Source organism: Salvelinus fontinalis, chromosome 19 (assembly GCF_029448725.1).
Source record: "Salvelinus fontinalis isolate EN_2023a chromosome 19, ASM2944872v1, whole genome shotgun sequence".
In the NCBI taxonomy this organism is placed as follows: Eukaryota; Metazoa; Chordata; class Actinopteri; order Salmoniformes; family Salmonidae; genus Salvelinus; species Salvelinus fontinalis.
Genome location: NC_074683.1, coordinates 34,259,253 through 34,284,309, shown reverse-complemented (window position 1 = coordinate 34,284,309; position 25,057 = coordinate 34,259,253). Strand labels below are relative to the sequence as shown.

General features: G+C 43.0%; 2 protein-coding genes across 3 annotated transcripts in view; one reads left to right on the top strand and one right to left on the bottom strand.

Annotated features, from left to right (window-relative positions):
• parp14rs3 (poly(ADP-ribose) polymerase family member 14-related sequence 3) overlaps positions 1-14,579 on the top strand; it is a 38,732-nt gene extending 24,153 nt beyond the window's left edge. Inside the window, exons 21-26 of the mRNA XM_055871402.1 lie at positions 7,642-7,818; positions 7,981-8,163; positions 8,478-9,119; positions 9,310-9,473; positions 11,413-11,587; positions 11,793-14,579. Of these exons, the coding sequence (XP_055727377.1) occupies positions 7,642-7,818; positions 7,981-8,163; positions 8,478-9,119; positions 9,310-9,473; positions 11,413-11,587; positions 11,793-12,088 (1,637 nt within the window). The 3' untranslated portion in view covers positions 12,089-14,579. The remainder of the gene's footprint in view (positions 1-7,641; positions 7,819-7,980; positions 8,164-8,477; positions 9,120-9,309; positions 9,474-11,412; positions 11,588-11,792) is intronic.
• Positions 14,580-14,625: 46 nt separating this feature from the next.
• Positions 14,626-21,578, bottom strand: LOC129816655 (UBX domain-containing protein 4-like). 2 transcript variants are annotated; one of them, XM_055871403.1, is made up of 13 exons: positions 21,353-21,578; positions 20,773-20,875; positions 20,617-20,645; positions 20,276-20,394; positions 20,015-20,180; positions 18,130-18,268; positions 18,000-18,051; positions 16,983-17,147; positions 16,630-16,757; positions 16,374-16,476; positions 16,119-16,250; positions 15,639-15,862; positions 14,626-15,338 (listed from the first exon to the last, which is right to left on the bottom strand). In XM_055871403.1, exons 1-13 carry the CDS (start codon positions 21,432-21,434, stop codon positions 15,200-15,202), a joined length of 1,581 nt encoding a protein of 526 aa, XP_055727378.1. In that variant the 5' UTR covers positions 21,435-21,578; the 3' UTR covers positions 14,626-15,199. The 2 variants fall into 2 exon arrangements, with proteins under 2 accessions (XP_055727378.1, XP_055727379.1); XM_055871404.1 differs by having other exon boundaries at positions 16,983-17,135.
• Positions 21,579-25,057: the final 3,479 nt, after the last annotated feature.

The following is a 25,057-nucleotide window of genomic DNA, read 5'->3' as shown; positions in this document are numbered from 1 at the left end:
TGTCCGTATTAGACAGTGATCTACTCTTATACATAAATACTCATAAACGTGACTAAAAAATATAGGGTGGACAGGGATTGATAGACAATTTAATTCTTAATACAATCGCGGAATTACATTTTTTAAATTATCCTTACTTTTCAATACAGTTTGCGCCAAGCGAAGCTACGTCAAAAAACATGGCGTCCTAAGCCACTAACATTTTTCGACAGAAACACGATTTATCATAATAAAAATGTCCTACTTTGAGCTGTTCTTCCATCAGTATCTTGGGCAAAGGATCCTTTCTTGGGTCTAATCGTCTTTTGGTGGAAAGCTGTCCTCTTGTCATGTGGAAATGCCAACTGCGTTCGGGATGAACTGGAAGCGTGCCCAGCAATTCACAGCGTTTCAGAAATAAATGTCCCAAAATCGCACTAAACGGATATAAATTGCTATAAAACGCTTTAAATTAACTACCTTATGATGTTTTTAACTCCCATAACGAGTAGAAACATGACCAGAGTAATATTACTCCCTCCACTAATGCTTGGAACAAGTGCGGGTCGATGTCCTCCAGGCGCATTACGCAGCAAGAAAAGAGTTCCTAGCTACAGGTTTTTTTAATTTGTAGTGCCTGTGAACGCGCAATCGACCCCATTCAAATCGTCATCACGTAAAGGCATCCAGGGGAAGACGTAAGCAGTGTCCGTATACTCATAGGAATAACAGTGCCCTTTTAACTGACTCCAGATCAGGGGCCAAAATTTCTGAAATCTGACTCCATGTCAGGGAAATTGCTGTAGAATGGGCTCTGTTCCACTTAGAGACAAAATTTCAACTCCTATAGAAACTTTAGACTGTTTTCTATCCAATAATAATAATAATATGCATATTGTACGATCAAGAATTTTGTGGGAAGCCGTTTCAAAAATTACACGATTAGCATAAATAGTGACAACAGCGCCCCCATCCTCAACAGGTTAACATGCTTAAATGTCTTACTCACGTCAGCAACAGAGAACGAGAGCCCACAATCCAAAGTGGGTGAAGAAGGTGGCTTGTCCAGGAGCAAGGCGTCGGTGTCCGTGACATGGCTGGTTTTTCCTTTGTAATTCATGATTGTCTGGAGTCCCTGCCACATACATCTCCACTTTGTCTCTGTACTGACGTTTTGCCTGTTTGATTGCCTTACGGAGGGAATATTTACACTGTTTGTATTCAACCATATTCCCAGTCACCTTGCCATGGTTAAAGGCAGTGGTTCATGCTTTCAGTTTTGCGCGTCTGCTGCCATCTATCCACGGTTTCTGGTTTGGGTAGGTTTTAATAGTCACAGTGGGAACAACATCCCCTATACACTTCCTGATGAACTCAATCACCGTGTCTGTCTATACGTCAATGTTATTCTCAGAGGCTACCCGGAACAAAATAATCTTGAAGCATGGATTCCAATTGGTCAGACCAGCTTTGAATAGACCTTAGCATGGGTGCTTCCTGTTTTGAGTTTCTGCCTATAGGAAGGAAGGAGCAAAATGGAGTCATGATCTGAAGGAGAGCTACTGAGGATGGTCACTGACTCCTGTCTGTCATATCGTTAACCTGAGTCTAGAGGAAGTTGTTTGTCCTCATGCCTGGAGGGAAGCCAAAGTCATTCCGTTACCCAAGAGTGGTAAAGTGGCCTTTACTGGCTCTAACAGCAGACCTATCAGCTTGTTGCCAGCTGTTAGGTTCTTATTTCTCAGAGTAAATAACTCGCAGACACTAGAGAAGCTTAACCTAGTTTAATTCTTCTCAAAGGGTCGACACAGCTGTATTCAGACAAAAAAAAACATTTCACACAAGCACTGATATTTAACCCTTTCTCCTAGGCTGAGTCCACTCCTCCACAACCGAACAGTCAATGCATCTCTGCTGCTAGACAGAACCTTAGTGATATCTGTTCTTCCTCACTTCATCTAACCTGACCTCTACACCAAAGTGCTCACTCCTCCCCAACTCAAGGCTGTCATGGTTATTGATACCAGACTGTGTCTCTTCTCCTCCCAGAGGATCCCTGATGGCTAACAATAACATATCCTGACATACTGTGAATGTTATACATTACCCTCTCTCCCACAGTGACATTTGTTAGTTTCTAAGATCTCCACCCGTCTCCCCTTATCAATGCCTGCCACATGTAACCGCTTCCCTGCACTCAACACATTCCAAGTTGAGGATAGAGGGTGCTATTTTCACTTTGGGGAAAAATCGTGCCCAATTTAAACGGCCTCGTACTCTATTCTTGCTCGTACAATATGCATATTATTATTACTATTGGATAGAAAACACTCTCAAGTTTCTAAAACCGTTTGAATTATATCTGTGAGTAAAACAGAACTCATTTTGGAGCAAACTTCCTGTCAGAAAGTGAAAAATCTGAAATCGAAGCTCTGTTCCAGGGCCTCCCTATCAATTTGCTTGAAGTTTATGACTATACATGCACTTCATACGCCTTCCACTAGATGTCAATAGGCTGTGAGAGGTGAAATGGGGTTTCTAGGTATTTCTATGGTCAAAAGAGAGAGCTTGGAATGACATGACCCCGAATTCCTTTGTTCAGGAAGACGCATAAAGGTATTCAGTATTGGCTTCTGAAAAGCATTCGCTATAGACGTCTAATATCTCCGGCTTTGATTTTATTTGATAAATGTGATAATATCATCGTAAAGTATGTTTTTTCAATATAGTTTTATCCGATTATTGAAATTTTTTCGGGAGTTTAGGGGTGTTGCGTTCTCTGCGTTTGGTGACGATAGACAGCTTAGCGCCACTTGGCTAGTTTTGCTTGCAAATTCGAGAGGGAAAAAGGCCATTCTAAAACCAAACAACGATTGTTCTGGACGAAGGACCCCTTTGTACAACATTCTGATGGAAGATCATCAAAAGTAGGACCCATTTATGATGTTATTTCATATATCTGTCGAACATGTTTACTATTGGTTTGTGCCCAGATTTTGGGCGCTCTCTCGCTATAACTTAAGCTGCATGTCGTACTGAAGTTATGTTTAGAATTCTAACACGGCGATTGCATTAAGAACTAGTTTATCTATCATTTCCTATACAACATGTATTTTTTAGTAAAGTTTATGAATAGTTATTTGGTCAGAATAGGTGAGTGTCAGAAATATATCCGGACATTCTGGGAAAAAGATGCTACGTTTTCACAATGTATAACCACGGATTTCAGCTCTAAATATGCACATTTTCGAACAAACCATATATGTATTGTGTAATATGATGTTATAGGACTGTCATCTGATGAAGTTTATGAAGGTCAGTGAAAAAATGTATAACTTTTGCTAGTTTATTCGCCATCGCTAACGTTGCGTTGAATGAATGGGGTTGTGTGGTAGGCTAATGTAGTAAGCTAATATAATGCTATATTGTGTTTTCGCTGTAAAACACTTAAAAAATCGGATAATATTGTCTGGATTCACAAGATGTTTGTCTTTCATTTGCTGTACACCATGTATTTTTCAGAAATGTTTTATGATGAGTTTTTAGGTATTTCACGTTGGTCTCTATAATTACTCTGGCTGCTTCGGTGCTATTTCTGATGGTAGCTGTGATGGTAGCTGCAATGTAAAACTGATTTATACCTCAAATATGCACATTTTTCGAACAAAACATAGATTTATTGTATAACATGTACATTATAAGACTGTCATCTGATGAAGTTGTTTCTTGGTTAGTTTGGTTGGTATTTGGTGGTGAGCTAACATAAATATACGTGGTGTTTTCGCTGTAAAACATTTTAAAAAACGGACATGTTGACTGGATTCACAAGATGTTTATCTTTCATTTGCTGTATTGGACTTGTTAATGTGTGAAAGTTAAATATTTCTAAAACATATTTTTGGAATTTCGCGCTCTGCCTTTTCAGTGGAATGTGGGAGGAGTGGCGCTAGAGAAACCCCTGTCCTAGACAGGCTAAGCTGCATCCACTATATACCTTCCTCCTGTAACCCTTAATTTCTGTTGTAGACCCTCAAACTTAGCACTCCATCAGTGACATGTGTAGTGGAAATTTCAGGACTGAGAGAGACTTGGACAATTATTCAAGCAATCATCTTATATTCAACATCGATTAATTATTGCAATAATGAAACCGTCGAGCGCACACTCTAGGTTGTGTTGCCGAGAGCTTAACTGATAATGAAAAAACATCTTATATAGGCCCTAAATGCTCAGTCAGTCATTTCTACCCTTCCCATAAGCCACCTTGGTCCATCTCCTGGTTATCTGCACAGGATGTTGTTTTACTTCCAACCCGGCTTAGTTTCCCAGATGCAAGAAAAATGAGACAATGAGACATTGTTCTAAACTCTTCCAGGCTATCTCTACCTCGGGTCACACACACCACATCTTGTCTATAGAATGCCAGCTTTTAGAATTTTATCACCAAGTCATTGTCAGCTCAAGCTATCCTTAGCAAAACCCATTTCCTTTACCAGATGCCCAGTCTAACTGCAGGAAGCTAGAGTGGACACCATAAAAACTCAGCATTAGCAGGCCAGTCTTACGCTTGGTTAAATATATAACCGTTTACTATTAATATCAAACAAGTCAGGTAAGTATGTAATTTTTCCCTGACACATGAATAAGTAACATTTCATATTGTCAGAACCCAACACAGCTCTTAGCAAACTGTTGGAAAAATTGTGTTTGACCAAATACAATGCTATTTCTCTGCAAACAAATTGACTTTCGGCATGCTTATAGAGAAGGGAACTCAACATATACTGCACTGACAAATGACTGATGATTGGTTGAAAGATTGATAATAAGATGGTTGTGGGAACTGTATTGTTGGATTTCAGTGCAGCCTTTGATATTATTGACCATGACCTGTTGTTGAAAAAATTTATGTGTTATGGCTTTTCAACCTCTGACATACCGTGGATTCAGAGCTATCTATCTAATAGAACTCAGGTGGTTCTCTTTAATGGAAGCCTCTAATGTCAAACATGTAAAGTGTGGTGTACCGCAGGGCAGCTTTCTAGGCCCTCTACTCTTTTCTATTTTTACCAATGACCTGCCACTGGCATTAAACAAAGCCTGTGTGTCCATGAATGCTGATGATTCAACCATATACGTGTCAGCAACCACAGCTAATGAAGTCACTGAAACTCTTAACAAGGAGTTGCAGTCAGTTTTGAAATGGGTGGGCAATAATAAACTGGTCCTGAACATCTCTTATACTAAGAGCATTGTTTTTGATACAAATCATTCCCTAAACACTAGACCGCAGCTTAATCTGGTAATGAACGGAATGGCTGTTGAACAAGTTGACTAAATGACTTGTTACCTTAGATTGTAAACTGTCATGGTCAAAACATAGATTCAATGGTTGCAAAGATGGGGAGAAGTCTGTCCATAATAAAGAGATGCTTTGCTTTTTTGACAACACACTCCAAAAAGTTGTCTTATCTTAATTATTGTCCAGTCATGTGGTCAAGTGCTGCAAAGAAATACCTAGCTAGTGAAGTTGTAGCTGAACCAGAACAGAGCAGCACGTCTTGCTCTTCATTGCAATCAGAGGGCTAATATAAATACTATGCATGCCAGTCTCTCTTGGCTAAGAGTTGAGGAGAGATTGACTGCAGGACATCTTCCTTTTATAAGAAACAATGTGTTGAAAATTACCTCACTAGATGTGCCATCAGCGGTCTTTTCACAGTCCCCAAATCCAGAACAAAATCAAGAAAGCATACAGCATTATACTTTGCCTTAAGGAAAGTATTCAGACCCCTTGACTTTCCACATTTTGTTAGGTTACAGCCTAATTATAAAATGTATTAAATCGTTTTTTCCCCTCAATCTACACACAACAGCCCATAATGACAAAGCAAAAACAGGTTTTTAGAAATGTTTGCTAGTTTATTAAAAATTAAAAACGGAAATATCCAATTTATGTAAGTATTCAGACCCTTTACTCAGTACTTTGTTGAATCACCTTTGTCAGCGATTACAGCCTCGAGTCTTCTTGGGTATGACACTACAAGCTTGGCACACCTGCATTTAGGGAGTTTCTCCCATTCTTCTCTGCAGATCCTCTCAAGTTCTGTCAGGTTGGATGGGGAGCGTTGCTGCACAGCTATTTTCAGGTCTCTTCAGAGATGTTTGATCGGGTTCAAGCCCGGGCTCTGGCTGGGCCCTCAAGGACATTCAGAGACTTGTCCTGAAGTCACTCCCACGTTGTCCTGTTGGAAGGTTGAACCTTCGCCCAGAGGTTTCATCAGACCAGAGAATACTGTTTGTCATGGTCTGAGTTTTTTTTAAGTGCCTTTTGGCAAACTCCAAGCGGGTTGTCATGTGCCTTTTACTGAAGAGTGGCTTCCATCTGGCCACTCTACCATAAAGGCCTGATTGGTGGAGTACTGCAGAGATGGTTGTCCTTCTGGAAGGTTCTCCCATCTCCATAGAGGCTGCAGAAATGCTTTGGTACCCTTCCCCAGATCTGTGCCTCAACACAATCCTATCTTGGAGCTCTACAGACATTTCCTTCGACCTCATAGCTTGGTTTTTGCTCTGACATGAACTGCCAACTGTGGGACCTTATATAGACAGGTGTGCCTTTCCAAATCACCTCCAATCAATTGCATTTACCACAGGTGGAATCCAATCAAGTTGTAGAAACATCTTAAGGATGATCGATGGAAACAGGATACAGGAGACTCAATTTCGAGTCTCATAGCAAAGGGTCTGAATACTCATGTAAATAAGGTATATCTGTTTTTTGTTTTCAATAAATTTGCAAACATTTCCAAAAATACTTTTCACTGTGTCATTATGGGTTTATTGTATGTAGATTTGCTGAGGATTTTTATTTTATTTAATCCGTTTTAGAATAAGACTAACATAAATAAATGTTAAATAAATAAAAAGTCAAGGGATCTGAATAATTTCCGAAGGCACTGTATAGAGCCATTATTGCATGGAACTCCCATCTCATATTGCTCAAATGAACAGCAAACCTGCTTTTAAAAAACAACAACAGAGAAAGCAACTCCTCACTGCACAACGCCTCTCCCCTCTTTAACCTAGATATTTGTGTGTATGTATTGATATGTAGGCTACGAGTGCCGTTTTCAAATGTATGTAGTTCTGTCCTTGAGCTGTCCTTGTCTATTAATGTTCTGTATTATTTCATGTTTTGTGTGGACCCCTGGAAGAGTAGCTGCTGCTTTCACAACAGCTCATAGGGATCCTAATAAAATAACAAATACTCTAATCTGATAGTGGGGTGGTACTTGTTCACTTAGTCTGACCAATGGCTCAGCTTAGTTGCCTATACACACCATTGACAGACACTAACAGAGGGCCACTCAGAGATGTCATCTCAGACAGATCCAGCTCAGAGAGGCCCAACTCCTGAGCTCCCATCAGCAGCAGATTTTAATTTCAAATGGAAAATGAATGTGTTCATGCAACAACAACAATAACGTGAGTCAAATTGAAACCAAAGCGCATCAATTCGTTCCCCTAATCAAACAAATCTATTCCTGTATTGTATCGGAGCTCTAGATACGTATCGAATCGTAAACTGCCCTAATATACATTCATTCTAACACAGTAAAAAACGACTTGCTAATCCTTTTTTTTCCTTTCTTATCCCAGGGACCCAACCCAGTGATGGTGTTGTCATGACCAAGCCTGGGAATCTTAAGACCAAGCACATCATCCACATGGTGGGACAGACCAAGGAGAAGGAGATCACCAGCTCCATGCTTAAAGTGTTAAAGATGTGTGAAGACGAGAAAATAGAATCGGTCTCTTTCCCAGCGCTCGGAACAGGTAGGCATAATAACAATCTAGTATTATTGTTGAAAACCTTACAGTGACGTGTATTATTTGCTGTCCATGTACTGTATGAAGATATAACAAATAAATACACTGGACACTAAAGACACAAGTGTCTGTTCTAACAGATGTGGTATTGTTTGTGGCCTTGTACAGGTGCTGGTAACTTGGGAGCAGTGCAGGTCGGGAATGCAATGATAGCCGCAATAGCTGATTTACTGATAAGCATCAGAACTCCGTCAGTTACAACGATTCACATTGTTATATTCCAAGCCAAGATGATAAAGGACTTTGAGGAGGTTATGAAAAGGTTCAAGAATGTGATCCCCAAGCCTGCAGGTAGGTGTCAGGGTTTTAAGACCAGAGTTGAAGCTGCAACCTTTAACTTAAAGTCCCACAGTAAAGTAAACACACTTAAGGGCACAAAAATATGTGCCTTTTGTTTAGTCAATCCGGTGGATAAATGAGGTTCTAAGGAGGTGGGAGTGGCACTTTAATCATCAATATACCTTTAAGAATTTGGCTGTATACAGAATTAGATCATGTTCTTTTTCTGTTTCATTAATACAAAACCAAAGCATACAATGTTGTTATTTTTGAAAGTCTTGTAAGGTTCCTCACAGCACTCTTTGTTTTTTAATTCACTCCCATAGCCCAAAAGTTATCAAAAACTGCCAAAACAACCAGACCAACCCAGCCCACCCCTACCAAACCAGCCCTGTTTTTGGCCAGTGCCACAGCAGCCGTGGTCTTCCCCGGTATGGAGGCTGTGGTGTATGGGCCCTCCCCTGCCAGCCTGACCAAGGTGAAGAAACTCCTGGACGAGCTGATCTCTGAGGAGTGCATTAGCCAGGACCTTCTCTCCAGCCACCTGCCCCTGCTCCTGGAAGCCCAGAAGGAGGCCATCGTGGCTCTGAGCCAGAAGAACCAGGTCCATGTCCTGGTGGCATCCCCAGACAAGATGACCATCTCTGGGAAGAAAGACGACGTTCTCTCCGCCGTCCTCCAGATTAAGGACTATCTGCAGGGGGCAAGGGACAGGGAGAGCCGGGAGGGAGAGGAGAAGAGGCTGAGGGAGACGGTGCGCTGGGAAGCGGGGGAGGGAGAGACCTGGGGAGAGCTGGACTGTAGTCTAAGCTATGATCTGGAGCTGGCCTTCCACAGGAAAGAGAAGCGTTTTAAATATAACCACCAGGGGGAGACATTCACTGTGGACCTGAAGGACATGCAGCAGACCGACAGCAAAGGGACCATCACCAGGGTCAAAAGGAGCCTTGTGGCGGACTCTGAAACAGGTAATGCCTCGGTTTTAATGTTTAGGAAAAGGTTTTATATGAAAGTATAGTTTTTAGTTCATACAAATGTATAGTTTTATACAGTGTCCAATACAGAATATTAAGAGAATTTTCCTGTCAAACTTCGGTGATAACGCTCATGGTCGTGTTTTTACATTGATGATCTGTTCAATTATTTTCTGTTTTTCAGCCGTCATTCAGTTCCCACAGAGCTGGACTAGAATGGAGGGCAAGGATCTGGAGATCGTCACACTGGCTCCCAATTCAGGAGAGTACCAGAGAATTGAGAATGAGTTCATTGCAACCAGCAAGAACCCAAGTACTAATACGCAGCCAACCATTCAAATTGTCCAGGTAAATCAAATCACATTTTATTTGTCACATACACATGGTTAGCAGATGTTAATGCGAGTGTAGATAAATGCTTGTGCTTCTAGTTCCGACCGTGCAGTAATATCTAACAAGTAATCTAACAATTTCACATCAACTACCTTATATACACAAGTGTAAAGGAATGAATAAGAATATGTCCCAGCTTTGATGCACCTGTACTGACCTCACCCTCTGGATGATAGCGGGGTGAACAGGCAGTGGCTCGGGTGGTTGTTGTCCTTGATGATCTTTTTGGCCTTCCTGTGACATCGGGTGGTGTAGGTGTCCTGGAGGGCAGGTAGTTTGCCCCCGGTGATGCGTTGTGCAGACCTCACTACCCTCTGGAGAGCCTTACGGTTGTGGGCGGAGCAATTGCCGTACCAGGCGGTGATACAGCCCAACAGGATGCTCTCGATTGTGCATCTGTAAAAGTTTGTGAGTGATTTTGGTGACAAGCTGAATTTTTTCAGCCTCCAGAGGTTGAAGAGGCGCTGTTGCGCCTTCTTCACCACGCTGTCTGTGTGGGTGGACCGTTTCAGTTTGTCCGTGATGTGTACGCCGAGGAACTTAAAACGTTCCACCTTCTCCACTACTGTCCTGTCGATGTGGATAGGGGGATGCTCCCTCTGCTGTTTCCTGAAGTCCACGATCATCTCCTTTGTTTTGTTGACATTGAGTGTGAGGTTATTTTCCTGATACCACACTCACCAAGGGTGCGTTCTCAGCCCTCTCCTGTACTTCCTGTTCACCCATGACTGCGTGGCCCTCACCTCCTCCCTGTAGGCCGTCTCGTCGTTGTTGGTAATCAAGCCTACCACTGCAGTGCCGTCTGCAAACTTGATGATTGAGTTGGAGGCGTGCATGGCCACGCAGTCATGGGTGAACAGGAAGTACAGGAGAGGGCTGAGAACGCACCCTTGTGGGGCCCCAGTGTTGAGGATCAGCTGGGTGGAGATGTTGTTTCCTACCCTCACCACCTGGGGGGAGGCCCGTCAGGAAGTCAGTTGCACAGGGCGGGGTCAAGACCCAGGGTCTCGAGCTTAATGACAAGTTTGGAGGGTACTATGGTGTTAAATGCTGAGCTGTAGTCGATGAACAGCATTCTTACATAGGTATTCCTCTTGTCCAGATGGGTTAGGGCAGTGTGCAGTGTGATTGCGTCGTCTGTGGACCTATTGGGACGGTAAGCAAATTGGAGTGGGTCTAGGGTGTCAGGTAGGGTGAAGGTGATATGATCCTTGACTAGTCTCTCAAAGCACTTCATGATGACGGAGGTGAGTGCTACGGGGCAATAGTCATTTAGCTCAGTTACCTTCACTTTCTTGGGAACAGGAACAATGGTGGCCCTCTTGAAGCATGTGGGAACAGCAGACTGGGATAAGGATAGATTGAATATGTCCGTAACACACCAGCCAGCTGGTCTGCGCATGCTCTGAGGACGCGGCTAGGGATGCCGTCTGGGGCGGCAGCCTTGCGAGGGTTAACACATTTAAATGCTTTAGTCATGTTGGCTGCGGTGAAGGAGAGTCTGCAGGTTTTGGTAGCGGGCCGTGTCGTTGGTACTGTATTGTCCTCAAAGCGAGCAAAGAAGTTGTTTAGTTTGTCTGGGAGAAGGACATCCTGGTCCGCGACGGGGCTGGTTTTCTTTTTGTAGTCCGTGATAGACTGTAGACCCTGCCACATACCTCTCGTGTCTGAGCCGTTGAATTGCGACTCTACTTTGTCTCTATACTGACGCTTAGCTTGTTTGATTGCCTTGCGGAGGGAATAGCTACACTGTTTGTATTCGGTCATGTTTGCAGTCGTCTTGCCCTGATTAAAAGCAGTGGTTCGCGCTTTCAGTGAGGTGTTACTGTTGTGATGTATAGATTACATATATAACCAGAAGAAAAATGTTGTTTTTCTCAATTACCACTGACAGATCCAGAGGATTCAGAGCAAAGACCAGTGGCAGAGGTACGCAGTGAAAAAACAGGCGATGGATAAGAAGTATCCCAAAAACAAGAACGAGCTGAACCTTTACCACGGAACAACCAAAGACATCTGTCAGAAAATCAACACCTGTGGTTTCAACAGGAGCTTCTGTGGGAGAAACGGTACGGAACAATCTATAGCCTCGTTACTGCTCTCTTCAGGTAGATACTGACAGTGCTCTTAGGAGGAGCTTAATCAAAGGTTTAGCAAACAATTTAAAGTTCTTATCACAGCAAAAACAGTCTTGTGGTTTGACTAGATTCCTGAAGATGAAGCCCTCCATTTTCATTCAGTGTTTAATTAACCTTGAATCTGTTTTCCTCTTAGCTACTGCATACGGCGACGGAACTTACTTTGCCAAAGAGATGTGGTACTCGTGCCAGGATGCATACTCCAAACCAGATGCCAGTGGGCTGAAGTACATGTACCGTGCCAGGGTGCTGGTGGGTTCACCCTGCCTGGGGGTGCAAGGCATGAAGGAGCCAAACCTCCTGAACCCCGCTGACCTCCGCCTGGGGTTACATGACTGTGCCGTCAATAATCTGCAGAATCCGCTTATCTATGTGGTGTTCTGTGATGCAGGTGCCTATCCAGACTACCTCATCAGCTTCAAGACCATCTGAGAGATGGAAATCTTATTTTAAGGACTGAAACAACAATTAAAAACTTGTCAAATACTTAGGAGGCAAGTAGACCTAATGCCTTAAAGTAGAGTATTGATATTTTCCTACGTATGAGGCTCTTTAACCAGGTCGAAGGTGGGAAATTCTGCGTTTTAGTTTGGCACAGAGAAGCTGTGACATGTTTAGTTTATTAGAATCGCCATTAGCTACTGCACATGCAGCAGCTACTCTTCCTGGGATCCACATAAAACGTACAAATACATGACAAAGTACAGATAAGAACATAAGATATTAAAATAAGTTATAGTTGAAGTCAGAAGTTTACATACACTTTAGCCAAATACATTTAAACATAGTTTTTCACAATTCCTGACATTTAATCGTAGTAAAAATTCCCTGTCTTAGGTCAGTTAGGATCACCACTTTATTTTAAGAATGTGAAATGTCAGAATAATAGTAGAGAATTATTTATTTTAGCTTTCATCACATTCCTAGTGGGTCAGAAGTTTACATGCTACTAAATACTAATTGAGTGTATGGCCTTTAAATTGTTTAACTTGGGTCAAACGTTTCAGGTAGCCTTCCACAAGCTTCCCACAATAAGTTGGGTGAATTTTGGCCCATTCTTCCTGACAGAGCTGGTGTAACTGAGTCATGTTTGTAGGCCTCCTTGCTCGCACACGCTTTTTCAGTGCTGCCTACAAATTTTCTATGGGATTGAGGTCAGGGCTTTGTGATGGCCACTCCAATACCTTGACTTTGTTGTTCTAAAGCCATTTTGCACAACTTCGGAAGTATGTTTGGGGTCATTGTCCATTTGGAAGACCCATTTGCGATCAAGCTTTAACTTCCTGGCCGATGTCTTGAGATGTTGCTTCAATATATCTACATAATTTCCCTACCTCATGATGCCATCTATTTTGTGAAGTGCACCAGTCCCTCCTGCACCAAAGCACCCCCGCATCATGATGCTGCCACCCTCGTGCTTCAAGATTGGGATGGTGTTCTTTGGCTTGCAAGCATCCCCTTTTTTCCTCCAAACATAACAATGGTCATTATGGCCAAACAGTTCTATTTTTGTTTCATCAGACCAGAGGACATTTCTCCAAAAAGTACGATCTTTGTCCCCATGTGCAGTTGCAAACCGTAGTCTGTCTTTTTTTTATGGCGGTTTTGGAGCAGTGGCTTCTTCCTTGCTGAGGGGCCTTATGTCAATATAGTCAGGTTATGTTGATATAGAACTCATTTTTACTGTGGATAGATACTTTTGTACCTGTTTCCTCCAGCATCTTCACAAGGTCCTTTGCTTTTGTTCTGGGATTGATTTGCACATTTCGCACCAAAGTACGTTAATCTCTAGGAGACAGAACGGGTCTCCTTCCTGAGCGGTATGACGGCTGCGTGGTCCCAATACTTGCGTACTATTGTTTGTACAGATGAATGTGGTACCTTCAGGTGTTTGGAAATTGCTCCCAAGGATGAACCAGACTGGAGGAGGTCTAAAAAAAAAAATCTGAGGTCTTGGCTGATTTATTTTGATTTTCCCATGATTTCAAGCAAAGAGGCACTGAATTTGAACGTAGGTTTTGAAATACATCCACAGGTACACCTTCAATTGACTCAAATGATGTCAATTAGCCTATCAGAAGCTTCTAAAGCCATGACATAATCTGGAATTTTCCAAGCTGTTTATAGGCAGTCAATTTAGTGTATGTAAACTTCTGACCCACTGGAATTGTGATAGTGAAATAATCTGTGGACAATTGTGTCATGAAAAAAGTAGATGTCCTAACCGACTTGCCAAAACTATAGTTTGTTAATAAGAAATTTGTGGAGTGGTTGAAAAACAAGTTAATGACTCCAAACTAAGGGTATGTAAACTTCCGACTTCAACTGTATATAGAGAAGACAGACAACAAAAATACTATTCTTGTATACAGCCTCAATGGCTATGTGTAGTTTGTTTTTTAAATTATCATGACAATGTTAGCTGAGTCGTTCCACCAATTCAGTGCCTTTTGAGAAGTGTAACGTCACCTAATTGTAACATGATCATAAGAGCACATGCATGTTCAAAGTTTTTTTCCCCATTTCAAGGGGTTAAATAAAAGACTATAGTAATCTTAAATCAGCCATGAAAATGGAAGCTTGTGTTCAACGGAGGGGCAATTGAATGCAAGCTTACATTTCTAGCCAGTCTCTGGGTAACAGGGTAGACGTATTATGCCCGACCTGCTCAGTTTTCTACCAGAAAGGACCTAAAACAGTAGAACCAGCTCACCTGATTTGACTTTCTTTTGAAAATAAATAGTTTGACCATATTATAAAGAGAGTTCCGATAACAGGGTGAAATTAGGGACAGACGTAAATTAATCACTATCCTGTGATATATACACACAACTTTAGGTCATAATTACCATTTTATAAAGCAAGAATCTCAAATCAATTGTATTTTGCACATCTGAACCAATAAAGACCTGATTGTCTCACAGCTCATTAGATGACATTGCAAACCAAAAAAAGTATTACGGTAAGGCTTGATTTATGATTGTTTATTGAAAAACATGTATTTTTATTCCCATAGTTAAATGAGAGCAGTACAGAGGTTTCCCATGTTCAACTGGTAGTGGAAACACATTCTACTAACGAGGGAGGTAGTCTATACCAAGTGGCCACAGCCTTGGTTAAACACTGCTACACACACAGCCTCCTCTGCCAGACCAGAGGCCTCATATCATACATCATTAAACAGCGTTTTATCTGGTTATTGAATGTTAAAAAAAACACAAAAGTTCTCATTTAGACAAGGCCATCAATCAACACCTGTCTCAGCCCTTCATCATACAGTAGACATGTCAGGATATTGAAGGTCCCCCCCAGGCTGGTTGTATTCTGTAAGAGGCTGAATGAATCAAGTAACAGTTTCAACACAAAGGGGGTCTTCTCTGTTCAAGCCCAACGGTTAGGAGGTAAACTTGATTACATCTACCCATGCAGGGAAGGAGCAGAGTACAGGCTTAGACAAGATAAACATAAAACAAACAGCCCTAATATTAGCAGGAGGGGGGGAAATGGAGAGATGGGAGGAGGGAGGGTGAGAGTGTTATTGCACTACATCTGCTGGGTAGAGTTTCCGTTCCAAGTGTTATTTTCATCCTCACTGTCCTGGTGATTCTGTAGCCTGTGGATTTTGCCGTCTCGTTTGAAGTCTACTGGTTGCTTCTCCAGTGTGCGTTTGCGAAGAGTTTCTCTGAAGATGTGAAACAAACCAATTAGGCTTTAGAACACCCAATCGTACACAACCACACTATTCAATCAAACCCCTAGATTCATTCTCAGAATTCTTTGCCCTCTGGTTACAACAACAATGCATGTTTCTGTTATGACCTCTGATAATGATTACCCTGGACGAGTCTAATCATTCCATTACAATGTAATTGTAGCAAAGTCTTGTCACCTGAACTCCTAACCATAATGTACCATCACAACAATCTCAGCTACTCCTAAACATAAGAGTGTACATCGAAGAGCCTGCTGGATGGGGCCTCACCTCTTCGGTTCAGCAGATGAGGAGGAACCAGAGCCTGAGTTAGTGTTGGGCTGCTGGGCTGGGCCTCTGGGGCCTGCTGCTCCGGGGGTGGGGGGGCTGGTGAAGAGGAAGCCGCTCAGGAACCTCCACACAGCCAGCAGGGGGTAGAGGATGGTACCCAACACAGCCCAGATACCCCCTCCAGAGGACGACTGCACCACCGTGTTATTGGGCCGTCCCGTTTGCTGGAAGCGGTTAGGAAGGATATAAAACACATTATACTCAGTGTAGTCATTTTACCAGGGAAAACAAGCAAAAAAAACAAACATGGGAAACTAGACCAATGTACACAAAGAAACCTAAACCTTACATAAAGTCAACCATACATGCATGGTCGAGGACTACATCTAACTGTGCAGTGATACTATGACACTGTCTTGTTGTGAATTCACAAATGACAAAGTGGAAAATGGGAGATGTATTTGGTTTCCAGTCACTCACAGGCAGCAGGACTATGGAGGCACCGGGAGTCAGCTCCAACTCCAGTAGAGTCTTACCCAGGTCGTCAGCCGTAAACTCCCTGCGAGGGAACATAGTCGCCAGGGAGAAGTTGCCATACCGATTTCCCACTTCCTGAAAGGAGAAATACAAACTCTTTTGTGACAGCCGGCATGATATTTAATATCATATTCCACCAGAGAGAATGAACATGTTCTTAATATTCACTTGTCTAACTTGAGTTGGGACAAGTCTTACATTGACAGCAAACTGCCGAGCCTCATTCAGTCTGGCCTCTGAGGAGAACTGCCTGGTGAAGAAAGAACCATCTGGGAGACGGAACTGTATTCTTGCTATGGCGCTAGAGGAAAATAACACACAGTTTTTAAAATATTATTCTATGATTATATTAGTAGTGACATACAACATAGAACTTCTTGGGTGTAAAAAAATAAATAAAAATACTGTTTAAAGTGAATCTACATTTTCTCCTGTGACTAAAGTAGCTTTATACCTCCTCTCCCTGTGTGCGATCTCCTTCTTGGCCTCCGCCTCTGCTTGTCTGGCCTGCAGTGCTGCCAGCCGGGCTGCCTCCACCTCCTCCTGGTTATTGGCATAGCGGGCAGCTCTGTCAGCACGGTCCTGTGGGGACAAACTTGCATCAGCCAGCCACTATACTCATTCCACACCACCACAACAAACAATGTCTATTTCATCACCAAACCCTGCAGTGTTCACTCAGGCCACTAGAGGGAGTTATTAATGAGTGAAAGTTTAATCAGAGAGGCCCAACAAGGGATTATTATTTTAGTTCAAAGTCTGGTGGGTTTTGAAGCTGAGGGGTGAGAGTTTGATGCATTTGTTTACCAGGGCGATCTGTGCTTTGACACGCTCCCTGGCAGCCTTCTCCTCTGCCTTCTCTCTGCTCCTCTCATCCATAATGCGCTTGGTCTTCTCATCCTCGTTCTTCCTCTTGAAGTCCAGCATCTCCTTCCCCATCTTCCTTCTCTCCATCTCCTTCTTTATTTCGCCCTGACCATCATCACACAGAAATAGATACAGGCGCACACAAGTATCAATAGGCCATCCATACTATGTATACACATTTAGATTAGCCAAAATGTGCATTTTATAGTTTTAAAAGAGCAGTATGGGCCACCGGCGAGGTGTCAGTAGGGGAGGTGTCGCCACCAGCGCAGGTGTCAGTAGGTGTCGCCACCAGCGGAGGTGTCAGTAGAGGAGGTGTCAGTAGAGGAGGTGTCAGTAGAGGAGGTGTCAGTAGAGGTGTCAGTAGAGGAGGTGTCAGTAGAGGAGGTGTCAGTAGAGGAGGTGTCAGTAGAGGAGGTGCCAGTAGGGTACACCAGCAAGGTGTCAGTTGGGACACTAGAGGAGGTGTCAGTTGGGACACTAGAGGAGGTGTCAGTTGGGACACTAGAGGAGGTGTCAGTTGGGGAGGTGTCAGTTGGGACACTAGAGGAGGTGTCAGTTGGGACACTAGAGGAGGTGTCAGTTGGGGAGGTGTCAGTTGGGACACTAGAGGAGGTGTCAGTTGGGACACTAGAGGAGGTGTCAGTTGGGACACTAGAGGAGGTGTCAGTTGGGACACTAGAGGAGGTGTCAGTTGGGACACTAGAGGAGGTGTCAGTTGGGGAGGTGTCAGTAGGGGACACCAGCGGAGGTGTCAGTAGGGGACACCAGCGGAGGTGTCAGTAGGGGACACCAGCGGAGGTGTCAGTAGGGGACACCAGCGGAGGTGTCAGTAGGGGACACCAGCGGAGGTGTCAGTAGGGGACACCAGCGGAGGTGTCAGTAGGGGACACCAGCGGAGGTGTCAGTAGGGCGGGTGTCAGTAGGGGACACCAGCGAGGTGTCAGTATTCTTTACCTCCTCATCTTTCTTTTTCTGATCCCGTCTCTCCTCCAGGTTCTTTGTTAACCTACACAAGGGAAGGTTTCAAAAGATAAAGCATATTTCAACCCTCCATCCCTGCTCCTCCGTTGTGTGTCCTTCCTACCTCTCCACCTTAGCATCAAGGCCCCCGTCAGGCTGAGAGCTGGTTGATGCGTCGTCTGACAATGCGCTCCTGTCTTTCCCGGGGGTGACGACCACTGAGGCTGATGCTCCGCCTTCCTCTGCTGGCCTGGACAGGGATTCTGAGCAGAACCACAAGTGGATTACAGAAATCATTATCAGTGCGTGTTTCTCAATATGCATACTACCGTGCTCGATGCGCCGCGTGCATTCCTCGACACCGGTCTCTTGAGTATGGTTCTTGTGAGGACGAGTGTGGAGAATATTTTTTTACATGGTTGTTTCAGATTTAAGTGCATAGTTTCAGTTGAAGCTTGCATTGATGCATACTTCAAAATATGTACAAACGGAGTACGCATTCAAGAAGTGCCCTCCGTGCTTTGTTTTGCATACTTTGATTTGAATCCATACTCCAACACTCCCGTGCTTGGAGCACGTTAGCATACATTTTGAGAAACACCAAGTGTATCAATTAACAGCAATCATGTCAGTGTCTCTATCTAAGTCTACACATTGTTGTTCATATCAACAGGACACTATATACAAAGGTATGGGGACACCCCTTTAAATGAGTGGATTCGGCTATTTCAGCCACACCTGATGCTGACAGGTGTATAAAATCGAGCACACAGCCATGCCATCTCCATAGACAAACATTGGCAGTAGAATGGTCTTACTGAAGAGCTCAGTGACTTTCAACATGGCACTGTCATAGAGGCCTCCTTCCAACAAGTCAGTTAATCAAATTTCTGCCCTGCTAGAGCTGCCCCGGTCAACTCTAAGTGGTGTTATTGTGAAGTAGAAACGTCTAGGAGCAACAACGGCTCAGCCGCGAAGTGGTAGGCCACACAAGCTCACAGAACTGGACCGCCGAGTGCTGAAACGCATAGCATATAAAAATCATCTGTCCTCGGTTGCAACACTCACTACCAAGTTCCAAACTGCCTCTGAAAGCAACGTCAGCACAAGTCTTCGTCGGGAGCTTCATGAAATGGGTTTCCATGGCCGAGCACAAGCCTAAGATCATCATGTACAATGCCAAGCCTCGGCTGGAGTGGTGTAAATCACGCCGCAATTGGACTCTAGAGCAGTGAAAATGCACTCTCTGGGTTGATGAATAAACGTTTCAGCATCTGGCAGTCCGACAGAAGAATCTGGGTTGGGCGGATGCCAGGAGAACGCTACCTGCCCCAATGCATAGTGCCAACTGTAAAGTTTGGTAGAGGAGGAATAATGGTCTGGGGCTGTTTTTCATGGGTCAGGCTAGGCCCCTTAGTTCCAGTGAAGGGGAATCTTAATGCTACAGCATACAATGACATTCCAGACGATTCTGTGCTTCCAACTTTTTGGCAAGAGTTTGGGGAAGGCCCTTTCCTGTTTCAGCATGACAATGTCCCCAGCACAAAGGTCCATACAGCAATGGTTTGTCGAGATCCGTGTGGAAGAACTTGACTGGCCTGCACAGAGGCCTGACCTCAACCCCATCAAACACATTCGGTATGAATTATTACACCGACTGCGAGCCAGGCTTAATCACCCAACATCAGTGCCCGACCTCACAAATACTTGTGGCTGAATGGAAGCAAGTCCCTGCAGCAATGTTCCATCATATAGTGGAAGAGTGGAGGCTGTTATAGCAGCAAAGGGGGGGCCCAAATCCATATTAATGCCCATGATTTTGGAATGAGATGTTCGACGAGCAGCTGTCCACATAATTTTAGTCATGTAGCGTATCTAGTAACACACACAGAATGACATTTCTGTATAGCGCAACTGCTCGTATTTTGTTGCATTGTTATGCAGCAAAACTACAGTGGTGAACCATCATTAATCAGCATCGTCCACGGTGGTCTGACACACAAACACACCTTTAGATGTGGGTGGCGCTGCAGGTGGTGCGTGGCTGGGCTGGAGCTCCAGTGGGGGTGAGGGGGGCTGTGCTGGGGCTGGCTCTGAGGCTACCACGGCTGGTGGGCAAGCCTCCACGGGAGTCCCTGCTTCCGCTCCCTCGCCTGCTATCTGCTGGGCGTGCATCTGTAAGGCACAAGAGATGCATGTTCAGTGTGACACCCTCAGCGCTCTTGGAAACAATTTACTGTTATTGTTTGTCTTTTCTATTTAAGTCTTACCTGTTTGACTTTGTCGATTCTTTTCATGAGTTCCTCTGCAGAGACACTCCCGGCAACAACTTCCAGGGGGATTCCATTCTCTCCGATAAAGAAACTGGATGGGATGCACACCACCGGGTCTTCAAGGGGAAGTTAAGGGCAAACAAACATAATAATAATAACAATAATAAAAGGGATTGGACTTGATTGCATAGTCTAGAATATGTCTGAAAGAATATGGTTGGTGAATAATCACAGGTATTAGAAGAGATGCAACATCTTCTACACAAAACAATGACTGAGGGATCAGAAACACAACAGTCCAAATATAGGGGTAATAAAAACCCTTTGGAGAAGGATACAGATTTGAGAGAACTGAGAGCATGTCTCGCTAGAAGAAAAAAACATTAAACATAAGACATAACATTTATGTTAGTATTACAAACGTCATTTGAAAATAATGTAAGGAATCAGTGTGTATCATATTCACACAAGTGTAGGATTGCATTATAGGCTACCTCTTGGCATCCACCTTGATTGCGACACAGCAGTTATGGGAGACCTCGGCCACTCTGTCGTCCTCCCAACTGGACATCATTTGTGCTGACACCTCATCGTCGCCTGGTAGAAGACAATAGTGTCAGAAGTGGTGAATAATTCGCATCACACGCACTGCCCACAAGACAAGTATGTTGGTGATGACAGTCGCTGGTTCTACTGAAATTAGGCAAGGAACGAACGGTGAATAATGACGAGACAAACGCTATCTATGTTTCTGTTGTATGTAAACAAACGGGTCAGCAAGCTAGCCAGACAGTTTGGTTGTCATTAGCGGCTAGAACTAACCAGTTAGCTAACAATTAACTAACTAGCTAAATCGTATTATTTAACGTTAGCTGATATTTGACAGCTGTCATTCCTTTCCGTTTCGACCCGTTGGCTAACGTTACGTCATGTTGTTGATATTCATAGTTAGTTTACTGACAATGACAGAGCTCGTTTGGTCTCAGTTTTCTAGCTACATTAGCGAATCATTCAACTCAACTGGTTTGCTAGCAAATCTGCGCTGGCTAGCTACCGCAATCTACAAAACAATACCTGTTATTACGACGACGAAGATGGAGCTCTGTTCTTTGGCGGAGATGATGGCTGCTGGAATAGAGCCTTCAAACCAAAGCATTTTAATAAAATATGTTGGCTTTTTCCGTTTTGTAATCCTGTCCAGTCGTTTCTATTCTTAAAGTATTAGAAACTGTGCTAGAACGTTCAATCTCATCGCTGAACTAAATTAGCATGAGTGTAGTAGTCCATACGCACGAACGCTTGCTTATGGGACTTGTAGTCCACAATTATGTCAACCGATTAACAGCAGATAGCGCTGTGGAATTGATTAAATATTTGTTGCAGATATCTAGAACGAGTTGGGAATGTGATTAACGAGACCCTCTGAAAAACCAACGGGTGTGGTAGCTAAGAAAGCATAATAAATATATGTGATGAGAACTAGAACATTGCATTTGATTAACGTGCTAATAGATCGGCCTCCACTACATTACTTTGTAATGCCAAATTAAAATATAATCTGTAGCCTCAAGGGTTGAATTACATTGTACTATTTGTATTCTAGCCCTTTATGGAAGTATTTTTATTTCACAAGGCAAATAGCCACGTCTATTTTAGCATGTCAAACATCCCAGTGCTTTTTATATAGATTATTTCCCCTCACTAATAGTACTCCTAACTAGAGGCCCGATAGGGATGCAATGCAGTCGGAAAGTATTTAGACTTCTCAACTTTTTATATTTATTCACGTTACAGCCCTATTCTAAAATCCTCAATCTACACACAATACCCCATCATGACAACACGAAAACAGTTTTTGTAGAGCGGCCAGACCAGGGGCGAAAATCTGAGATCAACCTTGGAGGGGACAATTACATTAAATTTTCTCAAGAGCAATTCCTGAGGGGGACACCAAAAGTAGTGCTGTAACACATAGCATACGTTGTTAAATGTATATTGAGGAACCATAATTCCTACAACTGGATAATTGATAGGTACAGTAGTTAACTGAAGGGTTTTCCCAACTTGTTCAAATGTTTAAATCATTATAATTCTACTACTAATAATAGTTATAGCAGTGCTCCTTACCAGTCCAGTATGTATGCAGGTATTCGTACTTACAACCAGCAATATCAAGAAAGGTCAGTAGGTGACAATGGTACTGTACACTGTATGGGTGTAGTTTTCATAAATACAATGAACATGGTGTGATCACATCTAAAAGAATCTCCATTGAGAACCATCACAAAGTTGGTCTCCGTATTGAATTGACCTTTTAATTTGACTTTTTCTGATACATTTATATAGTCATTAAATATGTGCACCTGGCCTGAGTCTACAATATCTTTGCAAGAACAAAAAGCTTAAAATAAGTACAGTTCTAAAAGCAAAATAACTACTTCAATGAAAAACCCAAATAAATCAAACAAAATATCCTTCAGTGTCTCAACTCTTCAAACAGCAGCTATGGACAAGTATGTCGCACAAAGTATGCCATTTTAAATAAAATAACATGCAATAAATCATTTGTAAGTGTACTGAAAACTACTAAACAAAAGAACAACTATCAACTACACCATGGGTTCTCAAACAGGAGTCCATGGACTAATTGCAAGGGGTCCGTGAAATAAAAAAGTGTAATGAATGTAGTCAGTACCACAAGGTTTCCAGTAAGTTTACATATAATATAGAGGGGGTGGAGGTCCCTGAGGACCGCTCAAAACCTTGCCTGCCTTGCCTCAAAATATGCAGGGGTTCCAGTACCCCAAAAAGGTTGAGAACCACTGCTATACACACTACTGAACAAAAGAACAGAGCATATGTTTGCGGGTTTCCTCAACAACACATCAGTTGGCACTTTCGCAATGCCCTCGCCTGTTGTCTCCGACACCCTGTATAGCCCAATAAACTCCTTGTGAGGGACATGGTCATGGTCAACATAACGCAGACAGACATTCTCCTGTTCAGCACCAGAGACATCTTGAGTACCATCAACAATTAATGAAAATTGTACAATCGGAAGAGACCTAATCTCAGCTGCAATGCCTCGAATGACTATTGGCCATGATGTTCAGAATTTCATTCTGTGCTTTTGGGCCTGTGTACATTGTGGTACGCTCTGTTAACCACTTCAGTAAAATGGGATCATCCTCTTCTGCCCTAAGTTTCAAAATCTGGTATAAATTCCCACTGTCATCCGTGTGGCCTCTAAAGGCTTGTCCCTGTCTTACTACATGCCGCACCGAACTAACAATTTTCATCAAGCAATGCCTTGCGTCATCCTGCTGTTTACCCCACGCGCTGGGCATAACTGGACACTGATTGGATTTAGCTGGTGTGCTGTTACAATTACAAAGTGGCGGTGGGTTTGGCAATTTTGATGTGCTGTGAATTTTTCAATGCCTTTTCTCCAGTTCCTAAATCCTGCACTTATGAAGGCAGCATCAGCTCTTTGGCCAAAAGATGGCTGGCTTGAAAACCCTTGGCTACAGTGAAAACACAACACTCCTTTTATTGATGGATTAAAATGTAGCTAGGGGAAATCGCGAAACCATCTCTCTTGAAACGTCAACACTCTGTTGGCAAGAGTTTGCGGTTCTATAAATTGTGGGTGTGGCTGATATGGTTTTGTGCCATCACTGTGGTAACTGGACAATGCTGTGCCACTGTCCCCTATACTGGTGCTGCTGGCAACAAGGGTGACACTTGGTCCTGCCGTGGCTGTGACACTGTCCTCTGAAGTCTCTCTCCCTGGCTCTTTCCCTTTCACCACCCTAACTGACTCAGTCTGTCTCCTAGAAAATAAATAAGGTGTTTGCCGTACTCCTAACTACCGGTACCCAAAACTACACAATTAATCACAACAGCAATACCATTGCCGTAAACAAATCTTAGTTTAGTCACCAGTTTAAGTTGAGAGTGGGGGTATCCATGGCATTTTCCAATTATGTCCCTATTTTACAAGTCAAAAAAATTGAGAACCTTTCATAATGTTGCCAAACAAAGACTCAACAAACTTACCTGAGACTCCCTGTCTGCCAATCTGTCCCTGCATATCTGTCCCCAACTCTGCTATCTGTGTGCCATCTGTTGCCTGCTCTGCCTAATGACATCATTGTGAAACATTTCCATTAGCATTTCACTTCTTTCTTATGAACATTTTATCAACTAGTCTTTGAGATATTAGGATACTAGAGTTCTTACTATGCGTTTTGGTGTACTGACAAATACTCTGATGTCCGTCTTCTTACTTTTTTCTGCCATTTTTCTACCTGGCTGGCTGGCCTAGCTGCACACACACACATTTACACAACACATGCTGCAACCTTTTGTAATTTAAATAGTTTGTTTCATATTGGCTGGCTTCCAACAATAGCTGAATTTGTAAAGCTAGCGAGCACCAATTCCGTTTCTGTGTGTTTGCTATAATCTTTGCTACCTGGTTAAATAAAGGTGAAATAAAATAAAAATAAAAAAGTTCACTAGCGACAATTTATCTTTTGCAACGAGACCATTATATATATTTAAGACAATGGTAGAAGAGAGTGTAGTTCTGTTCTGTTCAGTTTGGACTTCAGTTTATTGCTAACCTTATCACAGGGACGTCGAAGCACTACAGCTGCATGCTGATCTTGGAATAAACTGACGATAGCAAAGATTCCATCTTTGACGACGCCACATAAATGGAATAGGTACTAGCTAGCTTGATAGTTAATGTTTGCTTTAGTTTGTGTGCTAGCT